Source organism: Streptopelia decaocto, assembly GCF_964273445.1.
Source record: "Streptopelia decaocto genome assembly, chromosome: 27".
NCBI classification, from domain to species: Eukaryota; Metazoa; Chordata; class Aves; order Columbiformes; family Columbidae; genus Streptopelia; species Streptopelia decaocto.
The window spans coordinates 1,804,295-1,830,751 of NC_138682.1; the positions used below are offsets into that span (position 1 = coordinate 1,804,295).

At 49.2% G+C, this 26,457-nt stretch overlaps 2 protein-coding genes across 10 annotated transcripts in view; both read left to right on the plus strand.

The window, feature by feature from the left end:
* The first annotated feature begins 456 nt into the window (after positions 1-456).
* On the plus strand, positions 457-21,496 carry LARP4 (La ribonucleoprotein 4). 5 transcript variants are annotated; one of them, XM_082073444.1, is made up of 17 exons: positions 489-617; positions 4,997-5,163; positions 5,364-5,511; positions 6,989-7,147; positions 7,469-7,544; positions 7,879-8,015; positions 8,225-8,328; positions 9,044-9,154; positions 9,496-9,549; positions 10,080-10,289; positions 10,725-10,828; positions 13,791-14,024; positions 14,802-14,850; positions 15,043-15,201; positions 15,772-15,893; positions 16,593-16,758; positions 16,923-21,496. In XM_082073444.1, exons 2-17 carry the CDS (start codon positions 5,158-5,160, stop codon positions 17,256-17,258), a joined length of 2,175 nt encoding a protein of 724 aa, XP_081929570.1. In that variant the 5' UTR covers positions 489-617; positions 4,997-5,157; the 3' UTR covers positions 17,259-21,496. The 5 variants fall into 5 exon arrangements, with proteins under 5 accessions (XP_081929568.1, XP_081929569.1, XP_081929570.1 ...); XM_082073445.1 differs by having other exon boundaries at positions 5,367-5,511; XM_082073442.1 differs by lacking the exon at positions 4,997-5,163 and having other exon boundaries at positions 457-617.
* Positions 21,497-22,372: 876 nt separating this feature from the next.
* Positions 22,373-26,457, plus strand: part of DIP2B (disco interacting protein 2 homolog B) — a 69,361-nt gene continuing 65,276 nt past the window's right edge. For all 5 annotated transcript variants that reach the window (XR_014186077.1, XR_014186078.1, XM_082073432.1 and 2 more), the window contains exon 1: positions 22,373-22,569. Coding sequence is in view for 3 of the 5 variants with exons in the window: in XM_082073432.1 (XP_081929558.1) it covers positions 22,482-22,569 (88 nt within the window). In the remaining 2 variants the exon portion in view is untranslated. The remainder of the gene's footprint in view (positions 22,570-26,457) is intronic.

The window sequence follows — 26,457 nt, forward strand, 5'->3', positions numbered from 1 at the left end:
CCTGAGGGGCTTTTCCACCCAAAATGACCGTGTGACCCTGAGATCCGCTCCGCTCCGCCCGCTCCGCGCACAGCGGGCACCGGCTCAGCGCTGCCCCTGCGGGCAGAGCCCGAAAGAGGGAAAATCGGGGGGAAAAAAAGCCGCCGGCCGGTGGGTGCGCAGTCTGGGGAGGCGCGGGGGGAGCAGAGAGACCCGCGTGATTTTTGTGGAAGAAAAAAGTATTTTGGGTTCTTAAATTCGCAAACCTGAACCCCCAGGGACCCCCAGAACCGCCCCCGCTCCCTGGATCAGCCCATCCGGCCCGCGGGGGGCGCCCTCCCCCCCGCGCAGCGCGGCAGCGGCGCGCCCCCTGCTGGAGTGGTTCCTTCCCCCCCCCCCCTCCCGCTCCGCGCAGGGAATGGGCCGGCCCGCTCCCGCCCGTGCCCCGGAAGCGCTCGGTGCGCTGCGGAAGAGGCGGCGGGCGGGCGGGCGCTGGCGGCGGCAGCGGGAGGCGGAGCCGGAGCCGGCCCGTCCTGACCGCTGGGCTGGCGCGGCCGCCGCCGGGCAGCGCGGAGCGCGGCGCGGATCGCGGGCCCGCCGGCCTGGGCGCGGGCGGCAGGATGCTGCTGTTCGTGGAGGTGCGGCGGGGCGGCGCGGGGCCGGGCCATGTGGCGGGGAGGCCGAGCACGCCGCGCCGGGGGGAGGGGACGGGGCTGACACAGCAAATCTGGGGGCGGCGGCCGCGGGCCCGGCGGGCGGGGGGGGGGGGGCTCGGCGCTCTGGAACGTTCCGCCGGTGCCGGGGCCTCCGCGCGGGGGCGGTGAAAGGCACCGCGGTGACCTTCGGGAGCCGCCGCGCCGCGGCCTGCGGTGAAGGTGACGCGGGCCCGGGGCCCCGCTCGGCGGCGGGCGGGACCCGCGGGGCCTCCCGCGCCCCGGGGAGGGCGGCGGGGAGCGGAGCGGCGCTGGCACCGGGGAGCGCTCGGCACCGCGTGGCCGCGCGTCCGGATGGGCCCGTGCGGGCGGGTGCGGGAAACACGTTAATGAGGCACCTGCGGCGGAGCGGCGCGGCCGGTACCGAGCGCAGCGCGGGGGGGCCGGGACGCGGCTGCGAGTCCCCGGGCGCGGAGGTGACCTCGTGTCCCCGTGTCCCCCGCTCCGCGCGGCGGGGGGGCGCGCGTTGCCCCGGCCGGTGCTTCCCCGTTAACGGCGACTCACGGGATTCGCTGAAGCCGTTTCAGCGTTTGCCGTTCGGACGCCGGTAACCGCGCTGCTGCTGCTTTAAGCTTCGCAGTAAGTTTTGTCCCAAAAGTGCACGAGGCAGCCAGGTGCGGGTTAATTAAGCGATAATTGAGGGAATTGAAATGGTGCGTTCAGCTCAGGTGCGGGGCTCATCTGTTACATCAACGGATATTCCGCAGTTACAAACCTCGCGTCAAACTCGTTTTCACCGGGGCCGCACCAGCCTCGCGGTTGCCTTCAAAGGGCCGAATGTAATTTAAATAAATCCTAATTAAATCAGCTTGGGAAGCACCTTTTCCTTCTTAAATAATTGCCTCAGTTATCAGCTGAACGTCACTTGATTTGTACTGAGCTGGGAAAAATCACATTGTGAACACGGAGTGGCGGGTCTTAAGAATTGGGTTGGATGGTGTTGAACTGGGAGGGGAACTGGTGGGGGTGGCAGATGAGGTTCTGGAAGCCGCTCGAGGGGCGCGGGGCAGCGTGGCTGGTGCTCAGCGAAGCCTCTTAGGGCACGAACCTGCCTTGGTGGCTTTGTGTGATCTCCACCTTCTGCTGACAGCGTTGCGAGCTGGTTTGTGTGATCTGCGCTCAGGAAGCGTCAGTAATGTTTGATTTTGAGTTGCTGAGGACAGTCCAGGCTTTCTGAAGGTGCCTTTTCGCTGCCAGGACAGGGAACTTGAGCTCTTGACCAGGTGCTCTGAAACCCAGTGGTCGGCTGTTCAGAACCAGACCGTGGCTTTTTACTTTTGGGGTTCCCTGAAAAATGAGGCACAGAACCAGGTTGTGTTGGAAATGCAGAGGCTTTCGGGCAGATTAACAGACTTGTTTTAGCTGCCAGCGTTATATTTTAGCTTTAACTGAAGCGTGCACGTGGTGATTGTGAATTGATTCCTTCGCGGTGCGCACGGTGGAATTCTGTGTTCCTTGAGTATCAATAAAACCTTCCTGCAGTGAGGGAACGGTGTTGCGCTCCGGCTGGTGTTCATGCGTTAATGTTTGGGGTAGGTCTTGTTTCTCGCTTGCTGTTTGACAATTGATAATTGTGAGGAATGTAATTGCTAATGTCTTGCTCTGTGCTTTGCTTGGTTGGATACACGTTCCCAATTCAATATATTAGTGATTGAAATCTGTGCACCTCAGGTGGGTGAAACGCTGCCCTAATTGTTGCCAGCTGGAAAAGCAGGACTAGAAAAACCTCCTTTTAGCAGGTGAGGCTTCCTGCAGCCCCAGGTGCCAAACCCCACATTGTCACACAGAAGCCGTGGCGCCACCGTCCCACGGCCCAGCGGGATCCGATGAGGAAACACGCCGTGTTCAGCGCGGGGAGCTCGTGCCGCCGTTAACGCATTTTGCGCGTTCCCTGGGCCGTTCGGAGCGCTGAGCCGCTGTGTCTTTGTCCCGCGGGCAGTTCCCCAGCTCTACCTGTTCCTTTTGGGGGTGCAGCAGCGTTCTCTCTCTCGGTTTGTTTCACAGCCTGGCTCAGCTCTGCAAAGGTGCCGGGTAACGGCGCTGGCGCGTGGCCGAGGCCACCGCAGACGCCGCGTCCCCCGGCCAGCACCAGGCTGCTCTTTGCCAACCTCCCGTAGGTTTGCTGACCTTCGGGGTTTTTCCGTCTGCTTCTGGAAAATGATCAGATTCTCACAAGTTTTATTAAATTCTCTTCTAGATTTTTCACTGAGATTCCCTTTCAGAGGGAAATCGGTCACAAGGTTTTGTTTGCAGGATAATTTGAATTAAAATAGAATGCGTTAAAAGAAACTCTGAGTACTTTTTTTGTTGGCTTAATTGCATTTGTTAAATGTAATTTAGGCTGTTACAATAAGAAAAATACTCTTTGCCATCCTTTCAGAAGGAGCGAAATGCTTCCATAGGTGATTTTGAAGAGAATCTTTGCTCCGCGTTTGCTGAAATTGGTGTCAGCTCACGGCCACCAGCGAGTGCTCCCAACCTTTGTCACTCTGTAAAGCTTTAACCTCGGCATGAAAGTTCCCGATAGCAGCTGGGAGGATTGTCGCGCAGCCAATCAAACGTGCTCGGGGTTCGTTAGCTTCAGTTAAATAAGCAAGAATTGATATTTTGGCCTTGTGTTCAGAAGCGGCGCCGCTCCTGGAGCCCAGCGGGCTGGATTGGAGGGACATTTTTCCTCTCCGGTCCAGTCTCGCTGTTGAGATGCGACATCAGGGCTGGGTCTCGCCAACCCGCGCTCCACGTCGCGCGGTGTTTCTAGAATCCATGGGCAGCCCATGCTGCCTCAGGTCTGCGGTTCAGCCCTGGGATTAATAGATCTGTTCATCGCTTTATCAGCCCAAATCTGTTTAGTTTCTTTGCGCTTTTCACTTGAACCCGCGATTTCTGTGTTACCACGTGTGTCTTTTGGTGTTTGCCGAAGTGAGTCACGTCATCCGCCATGCTCTGAGTTGCTTTTTCCTTCCGATCCCCTTCAGCAGCGCAGTGAACTCCCCGAAGACTTTCGGTTTCGCTTTATCTTTCTTATTCCTTACAATCACTTTCAGCTTGAGCTAAACCTCAAGACGTAAGGTGTGAGACAGTGTTTATTTCTAGAAAATAATGAATCATCTCCTGGACGTGCCTTTTTGCTGTGATGAAATGTGAATTCAGGTTTCCATGCTGCTGGGTCTGTGTGTCCCGGGTCACCAGCAGCTGAACCGCTTTGACAGTGACACTACGGGGGTGAAACAGGTTCTGAGGTTGTTCTGGTGGAGAACAACTACTCTGAAAACTAAAGGGAAGCGTGTGTGTCCTTTCACACTGAACTCTTTCGGGTTTTTCTGTTTCTTCTGCTGAGGTTGACAAGAGGAAAACTAAGTTGCTGTGTGGGTTCAGTCGCAAAGAAGGCCTTGCAAAAACTGCTTTGTCTTTTCTTCTCTCCTGGTGGTCTCGAACCTCTCCAGTGTCTGGAGGCTTTTTGTTAGGGAGTTTGGGCTTCTCCTCGCAGCAAATAGCTTTGGAACAAGGTGTGACCTTGGCAGAGGAATTATCTCTAAAGCTGTTGCAACCACTTCCTTATCCTTTTGCTTTACGTTTGAGGCCTGGGAGCACAAACCGCTCCTGCATTTCAGAACACAGGGGCCGGTCTCCGAAACACCAGACTCCCCTCTTTGTGAGACGGGAGCTGTGATTAATGACTTTCACCTTTTACACTCACACAAATGGCGCGAGCGAGGTGGGCTGTTCAGTGTCTGAAGGAACCTGTTTGGGGGGAACTGTATTAGTTGCTTGGAGGGTGTTGGAAAATCTTGGGAGGAGAATTTTTGCAAAAGACGGGTTTTCTTGCTTGAGTTTTAGAGCAAAAGCCGTTATGACATTTCTCTCTGCTCTTGCTGGATTACTGGGCTCCTTAATCTGAGCAGCTCTCAGAAGGGACTTCGGAGGGCACCGTCTTTTGCTGTAGAAAGGTTGGATCCAACACTTTCGCTCATCTGGCGCATTGTTTGCCCTCTTACTCTAATTACGGTCCTCGTTGCACCGTCTCCAAGTGAGACGATGCTGTTCCCCGCTCCCAGCGGGCTGGGATGGCGCGTGTGTTTGTCTTGGCGCTTTGAAAACTTTAATCTCCTCGGTTACAAGTTTAAGTCGATTATTAGCGCACCCTGATGCGTATAAGATGTAGGTGAAGTCTGGGGAAACGGGGCGGTGCTCAGGTAAGTCCCTGGCATAGCGTAGGTGATGCTTGGTTAGCATAGATGTCACTAATTCAGTAAATCATTAGTTTCTTCTCCTTGAAATATTTTTTCTTTTACCTTCCTTTCTAGGAAGGGGTCTGGAGGAGGGAAAAGGTCCCTTTGTGGTGACAGGGGACTGGAGCATTATGACAGTCGAGGCTTTAAAAGCTCGTGAGTTCCCCTGACGGCCAGGCGCGTCCTCTGCTGGTGCTGTGGATGTCAATAAAGAGGGGTTGGAGGCAACACTTCTCATGGAGGTAGAACTGAAATACTCAGAAAATACCGTGGGTTTTCCTGTTTTGATTAATGCAAAATCACTTAGGTGTTTAATAGCCGGTTAGACACTTGAGATGTGGAACTCTGTAGAAAAATCACTAAATTCACCTAGATTGTCTGGCTTGACTTGTAAAGCGTCTTTGGGTTGTTTTGCCTAATCAAAGCGTTCTGGTCTCTCCAGCAGGTAACATCGAAAGGCGCCGGCTTAAACCCCAACGCAAAAGTGTGGCAGGAAGCGCCCCAGGGGAGCGGCGAGGCTGTGCCGCCGACAAATGGCGCAGAGCACTCGTGGCAAGAGCCGGCGGCTGCGCAAGGGACGCACGGCGAGGGTGAGATGTCGCGATCAAAGCCAGCGGGACACGGGCCTTGCTGGGCGGCGCTGAGCGTTCAGCGCCGAGAAGGAACGTCCTGCTCTTGTCCTCGAGGTTGTTAGTGCTGAGGTAGCAACAAATACGAAATGAATGGTTTGTAGAGATGATAGGTCTGACCGTGAGGGACTTGGACAGGACACCCGCGCGGGTGACAGGACCCGAGGGGCCCGGTGATGACCGAGTAACGCGCTAAGAGGGAAACAAGGTGCTAAATGTGTAGAAATGGATTCACGACTTGTCTCGTTTACCATCGCTGCACTTTAGTATCCGCTTGACCCCGTGAACAGGAAGATACGATCTGAGGGCCCCCATGTCCTGGGAGATCGCCGAGGTGCTGGAGAACTGTTAGAAGTGTTTGCACTGGAGTAGGAGCTGCAGGTGTCTGATCAGCTCCTGTCCCTTTGCTCCGTATTCCATTTCCATCCCTGTTTTCCATCCTTGCCACACGGTCAGTCCTGTCACCAGAAATGGTTTCACTCTTCTGATTTGGCTTAAGAGTTGATATGAAGCCAACTGTATAGCTGAGGTTACTCAAAATACAACAGAGGCCTGTTAGGAAGGAGATTCCCTGGAAAAAGGTTTAGGAAAAGCTGGGGGATAAAGAAGGGAGGGTTCAGTTTGTGTGGCCCTGCCGAAAGTTTGTGGTAAGTCAGCAGAAGTGGAGAGAGAGCACTGAGTTTGTGCACTGGCTGAGAGAAACTCCTTTGTCTCCTCGTAACAATATGAAGCGATCATGGCAGTGTCAGCTGCTGGAAAATCCAAGGCAGTTTTTCCATGTACGTTGTTCTTGCTTTTAAGCAGTTTCCGATGTAGATAGATGAATCGTAGCTCTTCTCAAGGTATATTTTAGTGGATTCATCGTTAGGGAGGAGATCTGGCAGAACAGCTGGGTTCTTTTTTTTTTGAACAATCTCCTTTGCCTGACTGATTAAACTAAAATTGCGCTTGTTTCGATCTCAAGCAGCTGTTGTGAAGACTGAGATGAGGTGTCCTGCACAGGAGCTGAGCAGTTCCAATGGCCTTCCACTGTGGTTTATAGCACCCACTAGATGCTCCCGAGTCCTTTCTGTACATAAGAACCGTGTAATGTGTTGAAGTGATATAAGCTAGTGCTTTGTTTTTAGGGACCTCGTTTAAATATTTCACATTTCAGATGGCAAGCCTGCTTTTCCATCCTCTGCCACTTCGGAGGATCTTACAGTTTCACAATCCCTTATTTACTTATCTCTGAGACTCTAGTGCCAACCAGAGATCTGAAGCTGGAGAGGCAGGAGGTGCTGCCCAGGACACAGTGGGCGCTGAAAGTCCGAGAAACGTCGACTAAGTCTGAGGACTTGGAGTTTAGAGCATTCTCGAGTATTTGTTTTAATGTTGGTAGCCAAAATATTTCAAATAGAAGATATTCTGAAGCTTACAGTAGGTTTTCCTCTGCCAGGTAACATCGAGATTTCAGAGGACGGCTGCAAGCAGTATGAAGTGATGTACTCCCCGTCTTGCGAAGCCACAAGAAATGGCACAGGAGTTGACGAAGCATCTGCAAATGGAATTGTCCTGGCGACCGAAGATCTTGGATACCAAATCTACGAAGTGTCTGGTGAGTGTCCGCGTTGGAACAGCACCGGCGGGATCTGCAGTCTCGAGTCTGCTGCAGTTCCTATGGGGCTTGTAAAGCCTGATCAGGAACTTTGAGATGTTCCGTTCGGTGCGTTTTCGAGAAGGTCCAACCCACCCAGAGCACGTGGCCAAGGAGGTGGAATCTGTGGGATCCAAGTCACTTGGAGAGGGCGCGGGATGAGAATGTCTCCTCTTGGTCTTACCCAGAAGGATTCCATCTTTTATTGTACAATAAAACGTGTTCTTGTGCTGTATTCCAACTGTGAAACTGAGATCTGATGGTACCTGTGGTAACTTTCAGGTGACGGCAACTCTGCTGTGTCCACAGAAGACATTAGAGAATGTTTGAAAAAACAACTTGAATTCTGCTTCTCACGGTACAGTACAGTTAATTCAGCTTTGCATAAATGCTGTATTGAAAGTGTTGACAAATTTTTCTCCTCTTTTTGCTTTTGTCTTCATAAAAACATTAACTGTGAGTGAGTTGGTTGCGAAATGAAACAAGATCCAGCGAGACCAGGATAGGCTGGAGAGTTGGGCGGGGAAAATTTTAATTAAACATAACAAGGGCAAGTGTAGAGTTTTGAATCTGGGCAGGAACGTTTTAGCTTGAGTTAGTTGTGAACGGTATGGGTGAATATTGAAGTCTGCACTTATCCTGTTGCTTTGAGTTCAGGATTTTTATAAAGTAGCGAACTTGTGTCTTTGTAGTGAGAATCTTTCCAAGGATCTCTACTTGATGTCTCAAATGGACAGTGATCAGTTTGTTCCCATCTGGACAATTGCCAACATGGAAGGTATTAAGAAGCTGACAACCGATATGGACCTTATTCTGGAAGTTTTGCGATGTAAGTCGGGGCGTTTGGCGGCTGCTCTAACAGAACAAAGAGTCCTTCCTTGCTCTAGAGAAACACGTTGGTCTCCTTGCTGGTTCTTGCCTGTTAAATGGTGAAGGAGCCTCGTTCTGCAGGGGTTGGGTAATGGAGTCTAATCCTGCTGAGATGTTTTGCAGCGCACAGTGTCCGGTATTAATCCAGCTTTTGGGTTTGAATTTTAGCTTCTCCTATGGTACAAGTGGATGAGAGAGGGGAGAAAGTCAGACCAAACCACAAACGATGTATTATCATCCTCCGCGAGATCCCCGAAACAACACCTATAGAGGTAAGTACGCAGAAAAGAAAGAAAGAAGAGCCTGTTGGACGTGTTGCTTAGAAAGTCAGCTGTTATTGAATTTGATGAAACACAGGTATTTTTATTGTAAAACATGCAAGTAATTTTTTTCTGCCTGGCTGTATAGTCAAAAAAGCCAAAGCAAAAACTATTGTCCCTTCCAATTATTTACTAATGTATTAAGATTGCTCTGATTAAGCTTTTTCCCACCCAAAATTGAGCTGGCTGGGTTCTTTTTGAAGTTTGAACTAGTCTCTCTTTCTGATCCAAAAGTAAAATCAGTGCAGGGCACAGCTTGGAGTTCAGGCTGGATTTCTGTCAGTGGTGACTTTCCTTAGAGTCAGACAGTGGGTTTGGCAGCAAGAAACGTCACTAAACATTTACATTCATTGGGACCGGTGTGAGCTGAGCTCATTATGCTCAGAGAAGGGCGGATAATAAAATTCCTCCTGATATTTGGCTCCCGGAATGATTTAGTTCTTTGTTTTTTCAAGTTGTACCACAGGGTGTTTGTCTCCCAGCATTTTAATGAGTCCTTTTAATGCAAACACTCAACACCTGCTTTGCCCTCTATTATTGCAAAGCTGTGCGGTTGCCTTGATTTAGACATATTTCTTAGATTGTTCTTATCTAGTGACTCTCCCGACCTAAAACGTAAACCCATGTTGGTTTAGTGTCCCCTCACCTGGCTTTTCCTCTCCCTTAGGAGGTGAAGGCTCTGTTTAAAAATGAAAACTGCCCCAAAGTGATAAGCTGTGAGTTTGCTCACAACAACAACTGGTACGTTACATTCCAGTCAGACACAGATGCACAACAGGTAAGGCTGCTCTCCACCAGTTTTGTTTTTCACGCTTCTCCTCAAAAGAAGCGCCTGCCTGCTTCCTGCTAAAAGAAATGTCTGTTTGCTCAGCTCCCTTGTGGTGTTTGAAGACGTTACTGGCAAATTTGAGTTAACAGAGAAAGAAGTTGAGAGTTTTATGTGATTCACTTGTCTGTCTCTTGCCTCAGTACTGTGGCCGTGACTGGCATTAGAAGTGTTAATTAATTTAGCCGGGCTAATGGGGAAGCACGTTGCTGTTCATGTTAAATCACGTCCCTTCCTTTGAGAAGCACAGTTTTATCAAGATATTCTAATGTCGATCTTTTTCATATCCGCAGGCGTTTAAATACTTAAGGGAAGAAGTGAAAACCTTTCAGGGCAAGCCAGTTATGGTAAGCTGCTTTAGCCGTGGTTTCTGTTTGAGTTGTTTGTTGTTTCTGTTGCAGTGGTAATGGGGGGAAGCAGAGGAAGGTTGGGAGCTTGAATGAGGTCGCGCTTTGAAACGTGACAGTTGAGCGGGTGCTGGTTGTTGGCGGGGTGGGATCCATTCCTGTTCACCCTCCCCAGGGTGTGCTGTGCAGATCTCAGACAGGAGGGACTCTTGTCCTCGGGAATCTCTCCCTTGATCTACAAATCAGGCTGAATCACACTCTGTACCGCGCGAGGAACTGTCAAAATGGGCATCTGGGCAGTTCCTGCTATAGAGAGCAGCGTTTATCCAAAACGTGCTGGATTCTCCAGCTAAAGCAGCTTGTACCTTCCCTTTACACGCTGTGAGAACGTCATCCCTGTTGATTTTTATCAGAGTCTTTATTTGAACGCAGCCATCAACCTGCTTCCTCTTCACGTCCCTTCTTGGTAGGCAAGAAAGATTCCATGTTCTGCTTCTCCTTTTCCCCCAATGTGATTTACTATTTTTCAGGCAAGGATAAAAGCCATCAACACGTTTTTTGCTAAGAATGGTTACCGGGTGGTGGATTCCAGTGTGTACACGCAGCCGGTTCAAACACAAGCACAGTTTGCCTCCCCGCTGTTCATGCAGCCTGTATATAGTCCTCAGCAGTACTCGATTTACAGCATCGTGCCTCAGACGTGGTCTCCAAATCCCGCACCTTACTTTGAAACACCACTGGTGAGTGAGAGCCGGCCCAAAAATCAGGAATAGGGGCAGTGGGCTTTTCAGCTGCAGGTTTTCTAGTCAGAGCCCGGTGGTTTAGGATACGTGGTGTTATGTCGTGGACCTGATTCAGCGAGGCTGCCAGAGGGGCCGCTTGTCTCACCGTTGGCTGCCGTTTCTCTAAAGCAATTTTGGGGTGAAATTCCATTATGCGGTAGCTTGTGTTACTGGAAGAGACTTGGAGCTCTTGCGAGAAGCAGGACGCTGATGCTGGAGTAGATGTGCAGACTGTAAACCTGGTGCGGTTTTCTCTTTAGTAGTAAGTTTACAACACGCTAGATCTGGTAACTGAGCGTTGAAGTACAAACAATTACCGCTGAAGCTGATCTCATAAAACTGCAAACGTTTTTCTTTGTAGTTCAGCCATTGAGACTGTTCTGTCTGTTGCAGGCCCCCTTTCCTAACGGTGGATTTGTGAATGGCTTTAATACACCAGGATCATATAAAACAAATGCTGCTTCTTTGAGTATAGGTCGCCCATTCCATAGAAATCGGTAAGATAGCTCTGTGCATTGTTTGCTCTCAGATCTTACAGTGTGGAGATCCTGAAGTGTTCTTGGGAAATGCGGTGCCTTCCGACGGGACTAAGTTACTTATTTTCTGTATCAAATATGTGTGACATTTTTCAACTTGATTTCTAAAATTCAAATCAAGCTGGCAGCTTAAGATCCTAAAATAACAGACATATGTGGTGGAGAGAGCAAAGGTAACTCCTTTAAAAGCCTCAGAGGAATTTCTGCAGACAAATAAATAACTTCCTCTTAAGGTAATACTTCTAATGATGTTTGTTATACGTGGATTATAAACTCCCGCAGCACCGGCGTAAGCTTTTCCTGCTGTGCGATTAGTCTGGCAGAGCCGTTCACGCAGCTCGGCGCCGCGTGCCCTGGCTGCTGGATGCTCAGCTGCTTGATGCTGAGGCTGTTACTGGAATTTATTTGCTTTATCCACGTCTTTCCTGATAACTGTAAGGACTCCGATACAAACACCGGGGAGGAGGAAACAGCTTTGTATTTGCTGGAACAGTACTCTGTAAATACAATGGAGTAGTAATGTGTTTGTGGGGGTGGAAATTGGTTTATTCGCAAGCTCTTTTACTGTGTTCAGCACGCGGGCTGGGAGCACGGGAGCTGCTTTTTATACCGTTTGAAAAGTCGGCTGCCGGGGCCATGGGTGGGTTGTGATGCGGTTCAGGTTCGCGGCTGCTGGCAGAGGGTGAACTGGAGAACTTGGTCTGCGGTGACTGAGCGGAGTCGCAGCTCAGGCTGTGGAGCTGGTGGTGACTACACCGAGAGCTGCCCAGCTCCCGGCTGGTTCTTAAACTGTGCACCAACTTAAAGCCTGTAAAACTCTCCTGTATATGAATCCTCCCAGAAGTGTGGATGCTGAAACTGTGCAAGAGTTGTTTGTACCCAAACACTAACATTTTGAAATGCCCACATGTTCACTGTATAATCCTTAAGCTTTCGAAACTCTTCTGGTTACATGTAGACTTCCATTTGTAAAACTTGAGTCTTTGTGAGGTTACAGCTTGAGGGCTGAGTGTGTGCAGATTCTGCTGCTCTGTCTTGGTTGGTTGATCTTTCCTGCCAGTCTTGCAGTGCTCTGCTTTTGTGGAAATAAACCTTCCTATCGGGGAAGCAGATTCCGCAGGGTTCGGGAGGCAGAGCCTCGTTGTTCGGCCCAGTGATGATCAAGTATCGCGCTAAGAGAGAACAGGTCCAGCAGTCGGTTGTCGGGCAGCCTGCGCTCCACGCTTTTCCTTCTCTTTGCTCTCTCACTCCATCTCTCCTTCTCTCTGCTTGTTTTTCCTTCCTTCTTTTTCCTTGTCTTTTCTGCTTTGCTCTTCTGCCCAGACAAGATTGTGGCCTTCTCAATGACGGGTAAGATTATGAGATCTGAGGGCTGAATAATGACCTGAGAATCTCCATTGTGAAGAACAAATGGAACAAACCAGAAGAACTTAGTTTGTGTGACTTGATGTGTTTTGTCATACAGGCAGTTAACAGTTAAGGGCTGGATCTTTCTCTGTAGCTAAACATTTGTTTAAGCCTGTCATATTTATTTTGTTGCAACATCCTTGTGGGAAAGGAAAATTAAGTCTTTGTAACAGAGAATCCTCAGTGCTGGTATTGGTTAAATTGATATTTTTCTATCCAGCTATCTAAAAGGTAACTTAAAATGCCTTTGGTAAACCAGATGAATTTGACCACTGAAAACCGGCTTATTAAAAGCTGAATTTTGTTCTACTTTCTGGTGACACGTGAAATGCTGCAAAACTTTCAGCTTCAGTCGCAAGGCTCTGGAGAAGCCCATCAGATAGTGGGGCTGGTATTTAAAAGACCAGAGGACGATGGCTGAACAAAGGGAGGAATCTGCTGCCGCTCCGGCCGCGTCTCGTACCGCTCTTCTGATGTAGTGCTGGCAAATGAGAACTTGTCATTCGTTGAATTCTCTTCCTTTTCCTTACTTTTCCTCCCGACTTAAATTCTCTGGCCAACTGGAAGGGAACAAGTTTGTTGGTGGAAGCTGGAAGGAAACGACCCCTTTGTTAGGCAGTCTGGGGTCTGTGGCATCCACAGTGTGCAAAATCCTCCTCCTGTCCCTAAATTATGAGATATATACATAGATATGTATAGTTTAAGGTCCTTGCCTTGCTTGCTGAAACTGGTTGGGACAGCGTGGATGAGACAGCGAGGTGCAGAGGTGGAAAATACCTCTAAGGTACCTGAATGCTGCTCCAGAAAACTGTTCCACGTTACGGTAGGTCAGAGTTTTTCTGGGTAGCTGTGCGTTTAAGTCTTGCAGACACACTGAGCGTGCCCGGCTGCAGCTGCGTCCAAAGGCAATAACGGCTTTAATGCTGAATAATCAGTTGCTGGGTGCAATGGCCGGGGTGCTGTAACTGCAGAGTCGGTGTTGGATCAGAACAGTGAGCCCCACGTCAGGCGTGTGGGGCAGTGGGATCTCAGCTGTCCCTGTGTCTCTCCCCTGCTCCCTTCAGCCTATTTAGTTGTCACTGGCTCCTTGTTTCAATTCAGGTTTTTTTTGCTTGTGGCCAGATCAATTTGTTCCTCAGGCTTGGCTTAAGTTCTCCAGGTCACTTTCCAATACCGTGTGAGGAATCCTTTTCTTCTGGCTCTCCTACAACCTTAGCTTTGGGGTTTTTTGGGGTGGTTAGTTTTGGTGTTTTGGTATCTGTTGAGCAGTGATCTCAATGTTTTCTTCAAACAGCAGCGCTTGACAGGAGCAGAGGTTAACAAAATGGGTAGATGGAGGTGAGGAAGAACAATCCATTCTTGACAAATGTGTGTAGGGAACAACTTCTCTAGTGCAGCTCCAGTACTCGCTGACCTGCTCCTTTCCTGTCAGCTGCAAATGAACTGCAGCTGGTAGCGGTTTTGTGTCCTGTTGGTTAAACTCCGGCTCACACCACTGCCGCTCTGTGTCCTGCAGCGTGAAGCCTCATTTCCGATCATCCAACAGCTCAGAACACGCTGCGGAGGGTCCAGCTGCTGTCGGCACCATGTCTGTGGGGGACGGACCGCTGAGCAGAACCAGCGCGAGGAATTTTGTTATGGAGCGACATAACAGCGCGTTAACTGCGCCCCAAGACCAAGGTTATTCCCAGAAGGATTCTCCTACCGCACAGATGGAGCAGAACGGAGATTACGGCATTGGCAGGGGCAGGTAAAGAACCGCGTGCGCTGCTTTGTGCTCCAACGCAACAGTGTAGTTGAGTTGTGGTGTTGGAGGCTCAAATGACTTGTATGAGCCAAAGTTCATCAACCGCTGGCACAATACGTATTTCCGTAGAGACTGACCAGTGGAAAACTATCATTCAAATAAACCAGGTGTGATAAATACTTAACTGGGAGCATGTTTCCTGCTCAGCTGCCCAGCTGGTCGTTGTTCTGACAGGTACCTTGCAGTGAGATAGTGAGGTGTCCGTATTTCAAAAGAACTGCCTGGTTTGTGTCCAGAATTAAAACAGTCGCCGAAGTAAAGTGGGTATTTGTATTGCTGTAAATAATAAACAAATCCTCAGTTGGGGAATTTGATGCTCCTAAATGTTATAAGATCAACTGTTTATCATTTGCCTGTTGACTCAGTGTTTAGACACTTAAAAATAAGTGACCATATGAGAAATCAGATGAATAAGCTTATTACTATAAAAATACAGGATGCTATTCTATAAATTGTAGTCTGTGCTTGTTCAAATACAATGCTCTAGGGTTCCTCCTCTACGGGTAGAGAAAAGAACTTGTTGCCCATATTTGCCCCGTTCCGGGGTGTAAGAGCTTTGACCCCTCCTGGAGATGGGAACGTCCCCGAGCTGTATCTGGAGAAGCACCGGGAGGCTGCTGGGACCCCCTGCCCCAGGTTCCCTTTGTGCGGACGAGCGTGCACTTCGGTGATGTCAATGCGCTTACTGACTTGTTTTGGGGTGGTTTTTTGCCTTTACAGGAGGAACGTTTTCAGAGGGCGGAGGAGACGAGAAGATGAGCGGGTTTCAGTAAGTTCCACTTCCCTTCTTGCGAGGAGCTGCGCAAAGCGCAGTGCGTTGGCTTTGTGTTGAGCAAACGAATAGCGTAGTCCTTCCATTCTCAGCTCATATTGTGGGTAGTCAGTGTTTCTAGGTAATTCCTTGCTCAGTGCTTTAATACTGGGTGTTAATACTCTATTAATGAGTATTTTCCTCCTCCAGAGACCTCAGCTTTCAACAGAAACAAAGACTCAGACACCAAAGTTTGACTTGCTAGCATCGAATTTCCCACCTTTGCCTGGCAGCACAGCAAAAATCCCGGGAGAGCCCGTGCTGGAGAGCAGGATGTCCGATGTGGTTAAAGGAGTCTGCAAAGAAAAGGTACCCGCTCTTGGCTCTGGCGCGCACAGGGATACACGTGTGCTGTGTGTCGAAAGACCAGTTTCTCTTAGAGCTACACATTCGAATGCTTTAAGCCTAAACGTCCTACTACGTTTGATAATAGTGCATCTTCTGTCTTTCTGTTCTTGGATTTCCTTGGCTTTCTGTGGGTATTTAGCTGACGGTCCTGTAATTACGCAGCTGTAAGCTCGGTGCTGTTTTGGAATAAAGCAGCCAGTGAGGAGTGGTGGCTGGTGAAGCAGGAGGAGTTTGTGTTAGTGTGGCCAAGAGCTTTTTCCAAACGAGTCTGTTATTTGCACTGGTGGGACTGGGCGTTGATCATTCGGGTGATACAACTTTGCTTCTTGTTTTATCCTCTATTTGTTTTGCCCATGTAAAGAGTGATTGCTTTAGAGGAGATGCTCCAAAATAAGTAGATTTCCTATAATCAGGACTTGAGCAGCCTTTGCAAATATTCCACTTCTCAGATGTCTTGAAGTGGCATATTGAGGAGCTATTTCAGCACATCTGCGATCTTGCCACGTTTTGCAACTTATGTTTTCTGTACAGGAAAGCAAAGATTTGCTGCCCAGCAGTCCAGCTCCTGCTCAGGAAGAACAGACGCACAGCACTGTTCAGCAGCCCGTGACAAGCGCGAGCTCACCAAACCAGACTGAAGCTGTGGTGTTAAGGTATGTGGTGTGTGGAGAATATCAGGCTGTTGTCAGAGGGTGTAGGGAGGCAACTAGGAAAGCTAAGGCCTCCTTAGAATTAAACCTGGCGAAGAGGGGTCAAGGACAACAGAAAGAGCTTTTTCCAATACGTGGCAGATAAAACTAACAGCAGAGACAATGCAGGCCCACTGATGAATGAGGTGGGTGCCCTGGTGACAGAAGACACAGAGAAGGCAGAGTTACTGAACGCCTTCTTTGTCTGTGTCTGCTCTGCCGGGGGCTGTCCTGAGGATCCCGCACCGCTGAGGCCCCAGGGGAAGGCAGGACAATGAGGAGTTTGCCTGGGTTGGTGAGGACTGGGTTAGGGAGCAGTCAGGCAACCTGGACACCCATAAATCCATGGGTCTGGATGGGATGCACCCGCGGGTGCTGAGGGAGCTGGCTGAGGTCGTTGCTGGACCGCTCTCCATCATCTTTGCCAAGTCTTGGGAAACAGGAGAGGTGCCTGAGGACTGGAGGAAAGCAAATGTCACTCCAGTCTTCAAAAAGGGCAAGAAGGAGGACCCGGGGAACTCCAGACCGGTCAGCATCCCTGGGAAACTGATGGAACGACTTCAACTTGGTGCCATCAAAGAAAGAAAATACCTTGTCAGACCTTGTCAGACGTTGATTTTTGTGGGAGTAGGCCTTACTGTTAAATTGTTCTTGATTTAACAGCACAGTTCAGCCAGACAGCAAACCAGAAGAAGCGACTGCTCAGAAAGAGGTCGCCAGCCACGCTTCCCCGCCGCAGTGCGCATCTCCTGTCAGCGCCGCGAAGCCGCCAAGGACAAACACCACGTCACCTTCCAGCGCAGGCGCAGCTCCCGCGCTGTCGCTGCAGGTGAGGCCGAGCGCAGGGAGAGCCTGGGGAGCGGGGCAGCTTTTTCTGCGTGAAATGCTGTTGCCACAGCTGTGGTGCTGTCGCTCACTGGACGTTCGCAGTCGTACTGGGGTGGTCTGGTTATTCTGGTCTGTAAACCTTGCTCTTCTCCCTTGGTCCCAAAGGAGCCGCGCAAGCTCAGTTACGCCGAAGTTTGCCAGAAGCCCCCGAAGGAGCCGCCTCCAGTTCCTGTTCAGCCTCTTAGGGAGCATCGCACCAACATAGTTCCCCCTGCCAAAACTGAAGAGAACGGCACAGCCGAGAAGGCTCCGGAGAAGGCGCACGACAAGGTTGAAGGTCGAATGAAGGATTATTCTGGGTTCCGAGGCAACGGGCCGCCCAGGGGAGCTGCTGGGAAAATCAGGGAACAGAGGCGCCAGTTTGGACGCAGATCATCGCCTCAGGGAGCGCCGCGGCGTGTCGGCAAGGAGCAGTACGTGCCACCCCGGTCACCAAAGTAACGCTTGGCCAGCCAATTATTCTCTATTTAATTGGAGCTGTGGACTAATAAGCAGCAAAGGAGACTGAGAAAGAAGTATTCGTGAAGGGGAATACTGAACTGGAGCGTGGCTTGTGTGGAGAAGTTGTGGAGGGTCCCAAAATTCATCTCTAAAAGTGATTTCACAAATGCTGGAGGATTCCAATCAATATAAATATAGAGATTATAATTTTTGTATTTTTGTTTTTAATTTGCAGAGGGTTTCCTGCTTGAAATCAGTTTTGGGGTTGTGAACTAGCATTTTGACAAAGTGAAAGAATATGAGTTGACAAATTAACCTGTCCCTCGGTGTAGGAGGAAAAGGCTAAGAGAATATTATTTTTGAAAAATGAGCATTTCTGTAAAATTAGAACTTTTTTTAAGCTATTTAACCTTTGGCTTGTCGGGTGATGTGTCTGCCATCGATGGCCTTGCACTGCAGAGCACATCGGCAGCGTGTGAGTGGAGTGAGTGCAGCCAGATACTGTTGTCGTGACTTAGTCACCGATGATGAAAACTGAATGTACTACTGTAGTAAACTTTGTGTTTCCAGCTTGAAGTATCGTCTCTTGACCTTCCTAATAATTAATTCAGCAAGGTTTTTAAACTCTAATTTTTACAGGATACTGGACTGTAGGTCAGAGCACATGGACAGGAACAACTGTCTTCTAGATGCAATTGGAAGGAGGCGGAAGGGAGCAAGTCAGAATTTTTCATTTGCCCTTTTTCCTCCCCTCCTTTTGAGGGCAACTTCTTAGCTTTGGTGGGGTTTTTTTTGGTGTTTTGTTTTCCTTGCTTGTTGCTTTCTCTAATCTCTTTATTACAGACTTTAGTGCGTTTATCTCGGTGTGTTTTCCAGAGGCGGGCCCAGCGTAGCGCTGATGGATCGCAGTATGTGACGTTAGCCTGGAATCGCAGGTGGAACCCTGGGCAGGTTGTTCCGCGAGTCCCCCAGGGCCACTGTTTCTATACATCTAATATATAAACCAAACGCTGGCGAATCAGAGCTGTGGCTGGATTTTGTGTATACTGACGGAGCGGTGTGTTCTGGAGCAGGGTGCTGATGCTGTATACTAGAAATCGGGCGTTGTATCCACTGGGAACTCGCTGTTTGCAGCTGATGTAGTAGCAACTGACTTTTTTGAACTGTTTAAAGTGGAACTGAAGGTAAAGAGTTAAACGAACCCCTCGTGTTCAGAGGAGCTACTTGAAAGGTAGCGTCTTGCCTAGCTGTATGCTGACTGAATTGCAACACTATTCTGTAGTTCGTGTTCGAGTTTAAAGGTGATTACCATAACGACACAAGTAGGAGAATTCAGTGCATTAATCTGCCAAAATCAGCATGCCAGGGTTCAAAGTTCTGTATAAAGCGTTAGGGAAAAGTAGCTTCCAGCAGTAAGAATAACACCTTTTTTTTTTTCCTTCTTCTTTTTTTAGTGAATAACAAGTGTACAAATTTCAAGTTGTAAGTTGTGAACACTGGAAAACTCAATTGTGATATATACCATGCACACCTTAGTAATATATGCTAGTGTTGCCATTAGAATGAATGTAAGTGGCAGTTAAAAGAACTGTGAACATTTTCATCTTCTGATTTCTTAGCCAGATAACCCTTGGCGGCTTCTTCCTCAGTAGGCATTCGCTATCAACTGCTTTGAGAACACTCATATCTATTTTTATAAATATATATAAAGCCAGAGTTGTCATTTCTCTAACTTATTATTCAGCTTGGCAATTGCTTTGATTTGATTCATAACACGATATAATGTATTTATGCAGTTAACTGTTCATTTCTACGCATGTTATATATATACACATATATATATAAAGAGAACCAAAATCATTATTCACTTTTAAACTACCTGTACTGGGTTTGGGAGGTGTTTTTCTTTTAATTTAGTAAAAATTTGTCGATCACATTTACAGTTTAGGGATGCTTACAGACCCCTTCTCCATTTATTTTGATAACGCTACATTTGTTGGAATGATAGAAATTGAAATATTTTTAAAGTGTTAAAGTTCTGAATGCGATTAATTCCAAGTTAATTTTAAGTCATTTTAAAGGCTCTAAACAATGACTGCGAACTGGAAAAAACCAAACCTGTGCGATAGTCGGAGATCTTGAGGATAGATTGGCGCTGTCGTTGGGACGCCAAGAGCTGCGTTTGCTGTCCCGAGCGCGGGCTCTTTGTGCAGAGGTGGGTGCAGATGTTCATCGCTGGCCTCCGTGGTAAAGCAGAGCTCAGAGTGTCAATTTTTAACAATTGCGAAATGTAACTTCATTTCTTAGATGTAGAAAAAAAAGAAATGACCCACAGTTCCGTCATTTTGTGTTCGGGGGTTGGAAAAGCTCGGCCGCGGCGAGGACACGCGCTGTGTGCGTTTCCAACGGCAGCTTCTGCCTCTTGAGCGGATGCTCATAAGTCTGTAAACCCGTCGGCTTTTTCCAGCATATCCAAACCTTTCTCAGATTAGGGCGCTCGCAATTATTAATTTAGTACCTGCGTGCAAGGATTTAACGTTAGCATTTCCCTCTTCCCCCTCCCCACTGCCATTTATAACGTGGGGTTTGGTTTTATTCCTCTTATTCTTTCTGGGGAAGGGCAGGGGAATAACCAAGTCCATCTAAAGGCTGTGAAAGCCCCAGTGACGCTGTCCTTGTCCGCTCGGAGCAACACGCAGCAGTTCGCGTTCCTTCTCGCTCGCTTACACGTGATGTAAAGACAAACTTTCCTACTCTGCTGATATTAAATACCAGAAGGTGCAAAACACATGTCACTTTGAGTTTTATGAGCTGTGACTTGGTTTGGGAATGGTTGACTTTTGGTAGCTGCAAAAGTAGACGCCCCCAGTTAAGTTCTTTTCCAAGTTAGTGTGCATGGAAAAGATTGGGCCACACGCTTGTGCTGGGGGGTGAAAGGAGGAGTAATTATTTGCATGTGATAGTAAAATGAAAATGCAAAAAGTTTCTTTTGATTTCTAAGATTTAAGTTAGTTTTCTAGTATCTTACATTCCTGCTATCTTTGGGTTTTGTTCGAGTTAGCCTGGCACAGTATGATGGTGCAGTTTTAGCAGTAGGTTTAAATAAAAGAAAATAAAATTAAAAAAGACAAAAAAATAACTCTATTAACCAGAAGAGAAAGATGATACTGTGGCAGATCAGTAGCAAATAAGTGACTTAACTGATGCTTTACTGTAGTTAAATAGCTATGGCCTTACTACTTTGTCGATATCAGCTTAATTGTCTTGAAATGTCCGCTCTTTTTACTGTCTCCCAAGTGAGTGTTCACCTGGGGTAAAATATCTGGTATGTACAGATGATATTTTAAATTTGTAAAATGCGCCATTGTATTACAGACGATGCAACAGAAATGCACTTCGGGGGGAAATTGCTTCTGATAAGTTCTTTTGTAAATCCTTGATTACTACAGATATGCAATAGAGTTTTTGTTTCTAATTTTGATATTTCCTTCTGAACCATAAGATTGTTGCCATTAATCTGAATGATTTATCATGCTCTTTGTGTGTATATATTACATATAGTCTGAGCTTCCTTTAGGATGGTACATAATTTTGGTTTGTTGTAGTATTTTAGTTGGCTCTTCTCTTAAGTGCCTTTAGCAGGGGCACTTCAAGAGGTTCATTGAGTCTGTTTTTAATGTACAGTTGGGAGGACTTGAAATGGAGTTAAAGCAACTTATTTCTGAAAAAAAATCCATCTGCGACCTAACCTGTAACAACTTTAAAATTTTATATTTAAGAACCAGAGGTTTATTTTTATGGAGCTTCAGTTATGGATACAGTTTCCAAAAAATGCAACTTCAGATGTAAACAGACTGTGCATAAATGGGTTTTGTTCTAATTTTTATAGAATACAAAATATTCAGATAATATATTGAGCTCACCTTGTTCCTCCCGGATGAATCCAGCTTCCCCTTGGCATTTTCGATCTCTCTTCAACATGGAGAAAACAGCAACCGCTCTGGCTTCTCTACTTGTCTGTTCTGGTATCTTCCTGTTGTCCAAACTGTCCAAAACAAAAAAAAATTTGTGTAAAGTAGGTTCATGCTTTAAATGTTAAAATGATAATACATGTATTTGTATTTGTTTTTGACATTGCCAAGGTGCTATGGGAAATTGAAATAACAGTTAGAAAAATAAAGCTGATTTAAAAGGAAAAAAAAAAAAAAACACACCAAAAAACTCACAACCCAATCAAACCACCCGCGTTCCTACTTGCCCTGTGTTGCTGGTGTGAGGTTGAAGGGGCTGATTCTCCATTGTCCTGGGTGCAAGCACTTCAGTAAATATTAATTGCTTTCCCCTGCCCCCGATCTTTGGGTTTTTTCCCCCCGATCTTTGGGTTTTTTCCCCCTGATCTTTGGGTTTTTTCCCCCAATCTTTGGGTTTTTTCCCCCAATCTTTGGGTTTTTTCCCCCCAATCTTTGGGTTTTTTCCCCCAATCTTTGGGGTTTTTCCCCCCGATCTTTGGGTTTTTTCCCCCGATCCTGCCCCGGTGCTGGATGGATCCGGTGGGGCTGTGGTGCGGGGGGCGGCCGGAGCCCCAGCCCTGTCAGAGCCCCCTCGGCCGCCTCTGAGGAGCCGAGTTTGAGGTAAACTTTGTGAACCGGGACAAACAAAGCGCTGTTGTGGGTGTGGGGCTCGGTCTGAGCGCCGTTTGGGGGTGTCCTCCCCTGAAGGAGGGGGGATCCCCCCCTGGACGGGTCCCCTCCCCGCGGTGCCGCCCCCTCAGACACCTGAGGGAAGCGGCTCGCGCCGCGGGCAGCGCGGGAAGCGGCGGCTCCTCCTGAGGGGAGAGCGGCGGCTCCTCCTGAGGGGAGCGCGGCGGGCTCGCGGTCCTGCGGAGCGGGCTCTGCGCCGCCCGCCCCGTCAGGAGCGCTCCGCACTGCACCGCTGCGGGCGGTGGAGAAGCGGGTCTCGGCGCGAACGGCTCCGCTGTGTGTGTGTGTGCGGGGGAAGCGGCGGAGGGTGCGAGGCGAGCGGCGGGGCTGCCGGGCCGGGCCGCGGGGGGGCGCGCGGGGGCGGCGGGGCGGGCGCACCGCCCCGTCACGTGACGGCGGCGCTGCGCTCACCATGGCGGAGGTGGCGGCCGCTCCCGCTGCGCCCGCGATCCGGAGCCCCCGGCGCTGAGCCGGAGCCGCGCCGAGCCCGCGGCCGGACCCGTCTGTTCCCCCTCCGTCCGCCATGGCCGAGCCGCTGGCCGCGGGCGTCTCCTCGCTGCCCCGCGAGGTCCGTGAGCAGCTGGCCGAGCTGGAGCTGGAGCTCTCGGAAGGTGAGGAGCGCCGGGCCGCGCCGGGATCCCGCCCGCCCTGCCCTGCCCTGCCCGCGGGGCGCCGGCCCGGCTGCCACGGCCTCCCGTGGCCCGGCCGGGGGAAGGCTCCGTGTGAGGGAGCCGAGAGGTGGGGGGGGAGCGAGGCTTGACGGGGCTTTGTGGGAGCGGAGGCCCGGGGCGCGGGTCGGGGTGCGTGAGGGGCCGGGAGGCGCCGGGTGAGGGGTCGGGAGTGGGGGGGGAGTGTGTCTGTGAGGGGCCGGGGGACGCGTGTGTTTGTGTGCGGGGCCCGGGGGGCTCCGTGTGCGGGGTCGGGAGTTGGGGGTGCGGATGAGGCTCTGGGGTGCGTGTGTGTGGCGGTGCGGGGGCAGGATGAGCCCTGCGGGCCGGGGGGAGCGAGTGCGGGGCCCTGGGTGTGTGCGGGGGGTCCCCTGAGCCGGGGGTCCCTCTGCCCCTCGCACCGTTTTCCTTCTTGTGGCCTCTTTTCTGGAGTTTCCCAGTTAAGGATGTGGAGTGGGAGGGAGAAACAGCCGGTAGTGGGGGAGCCGAAGGAACTTGGGACACATCATGAAGACATACCGGGTGTTTTTTCCACTTTCTGAATAAGTTCTTTTGCGTAGGCATCATGGGGACAGAGCATGCGCTTTTTTTTTTTTTTGTTTCCTTTTTTGCATGGGTATGTCTTTGTTTCCTAGCGCTTCAAATGCTGTTCTCAATATAGCTTTGTTGTAAAGTTCCCTTGTGAAGCCAGAGGGCGAGGGACGAAGCCGCGGGTGAAGGTTGCAGAGCAGGTACCTGCATTTTGCATATCTTTCCATTTCCTGCTCCATCAGCGCTCACAACTCGATGCCATCGCCTGGCTTCTCAGGAAGGTTTCTGCACGGTTGCAATAATCTCTCTCAGCGTTAATAAAAATCAAGTTGCAGTAGCATCTTCCTTTACTCCGTCACTTTGTGCCAGAACATGGAGTGTATCCAGGAGACCTATTGACTGTTTTGAAGAGCAGGAATCAATCCACCGCGCTAGGTGCTGTATAAAAAAGGCCATGGTAGTGCTTTCTTAACGCAGCTTGTTTGTAGTTCAGCTTCTCATGTTGGCTGTTTGGGGGTTTTTTGTCGAATGTTTTTCAGATATACTTTCTGTAAACATTTAACCAAAGTGATAACGCTATCTGGTGTTTGGTTTTGGGTACTCGGTGATAACAAAGAAACGAGGAACATTCTCTTGCGTTGCTCAAAATGCAATATGAACATCGTTGTGTTTCGGGGTTTTTTTAAGAATTTACTGAATGTTTTAGGCGTTTGCCTGTGTTTGCTGAAACTTGTTTCTTGTGCTACTGAGCGTCTATTATAGTTTGTAATATACAGTACTGCAAACTTAAAAAATCCCTTTGCTGTGACATTGTGCTAATCTTTAACAAGCTTCTCTAATAGCTTAAACTTCAGTGTTAGAGTGAAGTTTTCCATGTTACATAAGCAAGTATCTGAATATTAAATCCGCTGCCACTTCGTGGATTTAATACTCCATTTTTTTCATATGCATGTTATGGATTTGTTTGTGCAAATCAGTTTTTCTGTCAGAAAACTGAGTATGGAAACATATTTCACGGTATCTCGTTGCTGAGATAGCTGAGGTCTGACCTGTAAAGGAGCCGAGTGAGTCAGTGAGGTAATGTCATTGTACAGTTCTTGAAAAATACGCCCTAGTTTGAGGCCTAAGCTTAAAGATTTGAAGGTGTATGGGTGCATTGTTCAACTAGATACAACTATGGACCGTATATAGTAAACAATATTGAATAGAAGCATTTTATTGCAAATGGCAGTAATGCTGCATGTTTAACTGATTAGTTGTTGCTCAGATAAGAACACTTGATCCTTTTTTTCCCCACCCCCTTCTTGCAGCTTGAGTGTTTGCTATGGAAGGGTTTGTGTTGGGTTTTCTGGGTGAGAACACGTCGCTTTTGGAGCAGGAGAGGATCTGCGTCTGCAGTGGGTTCATACGAGCAGCGCGGGGGCAGGAACCTGATAAAGGATGAGGAGTCCCCGGGTTTGGAATGGAAGATGGACTCAAACGCAGGAGACAGCAGGTTAGGAGCAAAACCACATTGTGTGCTGAGCCTCACCGGGAGCTTTACCATGAACCACCACGCTGGGGAGAATCGCTGACAACACGGGGGAAATATAGTATTAAAATCTTATCTGGTGTTATGCTTGTGAAAGATGCGGCATCAGCAAGTAGGATGCAAAGTGGAACGGGTTTGGTTTAATGGTTGCTTAAAATAGAAATCATAGTTTGCAATGATGAGACTTTGCTGAGGAACAATCTGTGCGGACAGAGCAACAGGACTAATTATCCCTCTGCCGTCCCTGGGCGATTCCTCACCGTGGTCAGCAGGGAGGTCACGGTGGTCCCGTTTCTGAGTGCGCTGAAAATGTGGCAGCAAAACGCTGGAATGTGTTTGGGAAGCAGCGCTTGTTTATTAATCAACAGCAATTGCATTTCTTGGGTTTTTTTTTTTTTTAGTTTTTTATTGTGTGTCTTTGGTGATTGGTTTGAGTCCAACTCATTATTTCGAAGTGTAGATAAGAAATCAGTTGTCTTCTGTCAATGTGAAGTATGTTATACCCTGTCATGGAGGCACCTCGAGGTTAGTGAAAGTGACAACAGGGTCCAAAACAACTTGTATTAAACCGGTGAAAAACGGGGTTGTAGCACTGCAAAAGGGACTTGAATACAGGTTCGGATATCAGTTGAGGAAAATTATTAAGGGGCAGCAACTAATACAACAGGCGGTCCACAGAGTGCATGGACATGGCTTCACCAAAACAACGCCGGAGCCGGCCCTGAGTCCGGGAAGAGTCCACACTGCGTGAACACGGTGTGGGGTTGTTGTAAAGGGACACACGTACTCGTAGTGAGCACGGAAAGTGTACACCCGCGATTCTGCGAGGGTAGATTTATAATACACTCGCAATCCTGCGAGGGGAAATACATGTGCAAATGTGCACGGAATATCACACATGCTTATGTGGAAGCACGGGAGGAAAATACACTCGCGATTCTGCGAGGATTTATTTATACACGTGCTCGTATTGAGCACGGAAAGTACATGTGCAAATGTGCACGGAAAGTATAAATACATGTGCAGATGTGCACAGAAAGTAGATACACGCGCAATCCCGCGAGGGTTAGTTTACTCACACCCGTGGCGGCAGGACAAGCGGAGTCTCCGTCCCGGGGGGGCAGTGGCGGCAGCGGCTCAGCTCGTAACTCCAAGAGACCCGCGCAAGGGGCAGAGCCTCGGCGAGAATCCCATTTTATAGCCTGATCAGATGGACTGTGGGCATTCCAGAAGCTTCTCCGCACCCCCACCCTGGCTGTGGGTGCCCCTGAAGCCTCCAAACACCCCCACACTGGCCATGGCGCCTCGGCGCTCCCTCTCCTCTCTCTTAACAGCCCTGGCCAGGGGGCTCTGGGGCCAAACAAAAGAAGCTGTTGGCCCCAAGCAGCAGAGAGAGAGGGAGATGTGTCTACTCCTTCCATATCTAAGGAGGGAGGAGGAGAGATAGGGGTTTGCATTCTGCCACAATCCACCCAATGACTACAGGTCGCGCTCTGGGCCCGCTTGTCTCTCAGGGAGTCGAGCGCTCTCCTAAAGAGCTTATTTGGCTGCTGGTTTTTGTTTGACTACGGTAATTATCTTGTCTGGTGTTTTTAACTGGTAAAGGGACCTTAGTGGAGTGAACTTCAGCTTGTGAGATCCATGAAAGCCTGAGGTAAGGGGGAAACTCCACCTGGCAGGAATGAGGAATTCCCCTGGTAGCAGCTGAGGCCTTGAACATGATTTCGGTTGTTTCTGGGTGACGTGACAGGGTCATCATATCATTGCTC